At 39.7% G+C, this 5,962-nt stretch overlaps 1 protein-coding gene across 1 annotated transcript; it reads left to right on the forward strand.

The window, feature by feature from the left end:
• The first annotated feature begins 417 nt into the window (after positions 1-417).
• On the forward strand, positions 418-4,492 carry LOC147460644 (adenylyl-sulfate kinase 3-like). The gene is made up of 9 exons (XM_086508317.1): positions 418-627; positions 874-1,114; positions 1,187-1,369; positions 1,513-1,653; positions 1,739-1,888; positions 1,973-2,091; positions 3,508-3,592; positions 4,046-4,092; positions 4,181-4,492. Exons 2-9 carry the CDS (start codon positions 967-969, stop codon positions 4,289-4,291), a joined length of 984 nt encoding a protein of 327 aa, XP_086364443.1. The 5' UTR covers positions 418-627; positions 874-966; the 3' UTR covers positions 4,292-4,492.
• The last annotated feature ends 1,470 nt before the right edge of the window (positions 4,493-5,962 follow it).

Here is a 5,962-nt window from a genome sequence, read left to right on the forward strand (position 1 = left end):
GAGCAGAAGGCGTTCAAAAGGAGGGAGCTCAATGAGCGGGGCGACTGCTCTGATTTATTGAGAATCGCTCTTCTTTTGAGGCCATTATTTCGTATCTTGTAGATTACGAGGTCAAAACGCAGCTTACGAAGTGCTGTGATTCTCTCTACTTTACCTGCTGGTAACCGGCTGATGAGCAGGGTCCTTTGCTCATGCGACCAAGCTCTTAGGTTGCTTAGATTGATGCATCCTTTGCATTGGTAGGCCATGTGATTTTATCACGTGTTGTCTCTGTGCATTGCTTGCGAGGCTTGCTTAGCCTACGGATTTGGTAGGCAAGGTGCATGCCTTTCACAATGGCAAGGCCTTCGTGATTTATATCACTTGTTTTCTTTAAAAGCCATTCTCAGGATTGTGAAATGATTGAATGTTTTAATGAAGCTTTCCCGACTGCCAACATGGGCCCGCGCATTTTGCTGGATCTTGTCTTATGTACACATTAAAAATTTTGAGTGATCCCAAGGCAGTGGGCACCTACGTCTGTACGGTCTTCCATCGTCGGCATTCAGAGATTGACCTGCTGCTCTTTGAAATTTAATCGGCTCGGGGGCCTCCGCTGCTGCACTCGCAACTTCTCAAAGAGGCAGGGTAAGACTCTCGCGCTCCTTGTGTAGATCTTGCTCTGCGTTTCGCTCCAATCCGCCCTGCACGCTTCCTGTGTTTTCATTAGCATTTCCAATCTACTGAAAGAGTTAGCGATACTTTAAATCTCTGCAGAAGCTCTTTGTTTTTGGATTAAATGTAGATTCTGCATCATCTTCTTGAATCTGTGTGCTATTTCTTCCTGAAAGTTAGCGTTTTCAGTCTTAGCCTTGCCCTTTTCTCCTGTTGCAGGCCCTCATTTTGTTCCTTCTCCCGGAGCTACATTGTTGCATTCATCAGCCTCTCTCCTCACATGATCAAAGTTGGTGAAAGCTTATTTTGAACATGCATCAGCAATGTGCTCTTGAATATCCAAGGACTCATGGATATGCTCCATTGATCAATAAATCCAAGCACTACGGAGATTTCAGGCTTCCAGCCTTGCAAGCAAGGAAAAGGCTGGACGGCCAGTATGCTGGATGTTCAAGTAAAGGTATAATATGTAGATTTTTATCAGGTTGCTGCAGTTTGAAACATTTGACTGTTTTTGAGTCGGATGAGTCAGGCTTTGCAAGCTTTCCCACATGTCGAAAACAGCAGCAAGGCCTTTGCAGGCTCAATCCCTTGTCAAGCTCTCTTGAGATGATGGAAGATGGAGGACGAAATGGAACTGTTGGAAGTGATGAAGCTTGCAATTCCTTTAGTACAGATCAAGCAGATAGGGTGAACTCGGTGCCTTCACTGCCAGGTTAAACTGTAGGCTTCAGTTCTTTGTGTTTGAATTTTAGTAGTGGCTCTCATGGCCCCATGCTTCATTATGTATAAGAACAGTGTATCATGGCCTGGGCTTGATCATGCTCAAGAAATTGGCATTGTTTGTCATATGTCCAGGTTTCATTTATCCTTCGACAAAAACGGTTGGAAAATCGACAAACATTGTATGGCAAGAATGCATGGTAAAGAGGGAAGAGAGGCAGAAAATTCTTGGGCAAAAAGGTTGTGTAATCTGGATAACTGGTCTTAGTGGTTCAGGTTTGCCACATGACTCTTTCTTTTCTTTCTGAAAACGGCCTGATGTTTGAAGTTGATGCATGTTTACCATGGCTGCTAAATGAAGGTAAGAGTACTCTCGCTTGTACATTGGACCATCAGCTCTCCAAGAGAGGAAATTTGAGCTATGTGCTAGACGGAGACAACTTACGGCATGGCCTCAACAAAAATTTGGGCTTTTCTCCCGAGGATAGAGCTGAAAACATACGACGTATTGGTAAAGATTGTCTTATCTGATCTGTATTGAATGTGTCTAAATCCAGAGTGTTGAAATGGGTGTACTTACTATATATTCTGTTAGGGGAGGTTGCAAGGATCTTTGTTGATGCTGGAGTCATTTGTATTGCAAGTGCAATTTCGCCTTATAGAAAAGACAGAGATGCATGCCGACAACTTCTGCAACCTGGAGAATTTATAGAGGTTTCCTTTTTTAATCTTTTGCAATCCTGCCAATTTCTGGTGTTAGTGCTTGCTTTGTTAGGGTGACTATCTCATGCGATAGAAGCTTGACTGAGATGATCCTTAACTAGACTGTATGAATTGTTGGTGTTAGTGCTTGCTCTGTGAGGGTGGTTGTCTTATGTGATAGAGCTTGACTGCGATGAACCAAAAATCTTCATTTTGGGTCAAAAAATAATAGTTGTTTTTTGGCAAGATAATAATCATGATTTTTTCAAGTGACCCAAAGCTCATGAAATTTGTCATCTGACCTATTCATAGTGTACAGCTAGTGTAGGTCAAGAAATTTTGAAAAAAATCTTCATTTTGGGTCAAAAGGTTAATAATCATTTTTTTGGCAAAATAATAATCGTGATTTCTAGGTTTCAACATCTGTAGAGAGTATTTTTATATTATACAGTTGCGACCTCACAGGTGATGAGAATGATTTTGGGCAGGCAGTCATAGCTTGGGCATGATCTATAAGATATATTCAAGCATCTTCAGAGCTTGTGGTCATCAACTTCTTTGAAAGTGGGGAGGGAATGTAGAATAAAAAGGAATTGCTTTACTCAACTGGCTAAACAGGGATTATGGAACCTAACGAGCATGACACACCTTTTGCGGTTCTGAAGAAAGGCATCACACCACTGTGATTTATGTTTTCGCAGTAAGGAGAGGCGAGAGACGCCTTAACATAATGGTGAGGTGAGAAAGGTTGGAGTGTCATAGTTTGCCTCGCCACATGATGAGCTCTTTTTAGGAGTAGTTTGTGCTTGGACGTTTTGAACTTAACAATCTGAACTGTGAAGCTCTGTTGAATATTTTAGCTGGCCGTAAACTGCAGCTCGTTATTTGAAGCAAAAAGTAAGCTGCATAATCACCATGAAAGAATTTTTCTGTCAAAGTCATCTTGTTATCTGCTGTGAGATCTCTAAGGCATTCTGCAAGGCTCTTAATGCGCATTGGAGCTTGTAATGATGATTACCTTTTGGGCCTAAGAGCTGGCGATGTATTAATTGGCATTGCTCAAGTTGGCTCAACCATTCTAACATGGAGTGAGACAGCTTCAGCTTGAACGAATGGTCTCTTAGTACTATTGTGAGGCAAGAGTGCTTATAGCTGAAATATTCCTTTAGTTAGATGCCACGCCCATCTTCAAGATATGAGCGTCTTATGGTTGCAACTGTATGACCCCCTGTTTTTAAGGTTGTAAACTGGGACCGAATTATGTAATCGAGTTCCATGATGTAGCCATCAATCTGCAATTTTGTTATAAAAAAAGTTTCGATGCTTGATGTAAGTTTGAAGTTACTTGCTCTGGCTTTCAAATTGATGTTTATTATTGGGTCTGCCTACTGTTAATAAAAGCAATTTTTTTCCGTGGTAACATGTCAGGTGTACATGAATTTCCCTCTAAAATTATGTGAAGAAAGGGACCCTAAAGGGTTATACAAGCTTGCTCGAGCTGGTAAAATTAAAGGTATATGCACCTTCTATGGCTACACTCTACAACCTTCAATGCAGACAGTCTCACTTAAGGGACTGATGTACATCGCCTGCCTTTTCATGCATGGTGAAGGGAATGGTACTTGCAATCGCCTGCATTTCATTATACACTGTCTTCAAGCATTGCAGTCATTTGGTCTGATTAATTGAACACCCTTAGTTTAAATTGTACAATAGATAAATATCTTGTATTTTCATGAATTGTGGTTATCTAATCATACACCTGATTCAAAGAACACGCCTAGCTTATACCTACAGGCTTTGTGGTGGTTAAAAATTCCCCTAGCTTATTATGTATACCCTCACCATACATTTTAATAATGTATGGGGAGGGTATATTAGGACTGACTTCATGGAGTTGATAAATGTTGCCTTGAACTTGTGTTGAACATGATGTACTCATCTACATTTTTGCACGAGTCTTCAGGTTTCACAGGTGTAGATGATCCTTACGAAGAACCTCCAAATAGCGAGGTATATGATTTTGTGAAGTTGCTCATATCATCTTGCAGAGGACATTTTTCCTTTCATGCTGGATGTTGACTTTCATTGGTGAATGTAGATTGTGATGGAACTAAGCGAGGGAAAATGTCCCACCCCTGCAGAAATGGCGATTCAATTGCTTTCTTATTTGGAGGAACGTGGATTCTTGGGACCATCTTGTAATGCGTGATTCAGCAGATTTAAGATGAATTATCGAAATGATCAAGAATACTTCATTTTGGGTTAAAAAGAGTATTTGATCTCGACATAAAAATCTTGTTTTTTCTGAATGAATACAAGTTATGACTGTATCAATGCTTAAATTCTACTAGCCTGCAGCTGGATTTGGATTACAAATTTTCTCGAAATGACATTTGAAACTTTTGACTCACAGTGAGATCATTGATAGCTTCCAAAGGCATATGTGTCAGCATTGCGATCTTGTGGTCCAGGAGAGTTGCATAGACATTACCAATGAAATTTCGTTGACAATTTTTGTTATTTATTTCAAAATTAATAGAAAATTTCTCGTTATTGCTGATCATGGAAGTTTTTAGCTTGGCGGTTTTGAAGTAGCAAAATAATGTTTAAGAGGTCATCATGAAAATACCAAGCCCAAACTTCTGCCTCTGTAGAATCGATAGTTCTCGAAATCCATCAGAATGTAGTTCGTCAGTAAAAGTTCGAAAATGGGAGCTCATTCATGCCTTGTCAACTCTTTCAAGAAGTGGAGGGAGCTGTCTTCTCAAAAAAGTATTTACTCTTTGGTGTAAAGTGTAGTAATGCCATCTCATCATCATGCACTTTTGACTCTGGTCTGTAATACTGTATTTTTATTCTAAAGAAGGTGAATACAAGTCCTTAATTTTCATTAATTCTAAAATACACGTGAGGGAAAATCGAATGGTGTTTAATATCAAGGTTTGTATCCGCTTGTCTAGGGAATCGTATCTATATAGAGAGTGCATGTCCAGGTGCTGGGTATGTTGCATGGTGTGGCCATCATGTCATGGACGGAGACAATGCTCCCCTAGCACTCCATGGCTAGGGCAATCCAAACGAAAACACCTATAAATAGGACCCATTGATCCCATTTGTGTGAAATCTAGTTGTTAAGCATCTTATAGAGCTAGTGAGCATTGAGTGCTATACCAATTGTATATTTGAATCTTGTACTCCTAAACCGGTTTATGAATCTGAACCTTTAGTCCATGTCATCTAAAGTCCTTTATTCTAGTTAAATTGTTTGTCACAATTCTCAATCTGGTCTTCTAAAGTTTTGATTCTATTCATTTGATTTGATCTGATGTGAGATTTGAAATTTGACCCTGAATCTCTAACTCTGGAATAGACGTCAAGTGTCAATCGAGACATGGAAAGAGATCCAATAATCATAAAATACCATTTCTCACTTTCAAAGACAGTCGTCGAGATAACCTTAACTCAAATTCAGGTGTTTTAACAATATTTTGATCTAAAGGATTTAGTTGAATGATTGGGTGGAGTATTTTTCTCAAACTCTGAATGATGTTGCACAAAAATGGTACTATCATTATCCAACCTGTAAGCTAGGGACATATAACAAAGTAAAGAAAGATTTCTTACTTGAATATAATGAGAACCAAAGGGATGAGGATATTATCTGTGAGCTGGATAAGATCAAGCAAGAGAAGCTATCTGCTAGTAGTTACGTTGAGAAAATAAAAGAGCTCACAAGGAAATTAAATGAGCCACCACCAAAGAAACAAATGCGTGTATGGTTCTTGAGTGGGTTCAAAAGCACAAAACTTAGAGAATAGGAGGTACCAGCACCAACCGAAGAGTCTAATGATTTAGTGCAAAGGGCCTTGAAACTAGAGCA

This window comes from Adiantum capillus-veneris, chromosome 3 (assembly GCF_014529385.1).
Source record: "Adiantum capillus-veneris isolate H3 chromosome 3, ASM1452938v2, whole genome shotgun sequence".
NCBI classification, from domain to species: domain Eukaryota; kingdom Viridiplantae; phylum Streptophyta; class Polypodiopsida; order Polypodiales; family Pteridaceae; genus Adiantum; species Adiantum capillus-veneris.

Excerpts from the sequence above, each read along its gene's own strand:
- LOC147460644 (XM_086508317.1), top strand. The coding sequence starts at position 967 with ATGCATCAGCAATGTGCTCTTGAATATCCAAGGACTCATGGATATGCT. Across the intron at positions 1,370-1,512 it reads CTCGGTGCCTTCACTGCCAG|GTTTCATTTATCCTTCGACA; the intron begins GTTAAACTGTAG and ends TCATATGTCCAG. Across the intron at positions 4,093-4,180 it reads AAGAACCTCCAAATAGCGAG|ATTGTGATGGAACTAAGCGA; the intron begins GTATATGATTTT and ends TGGTGAATGTAG.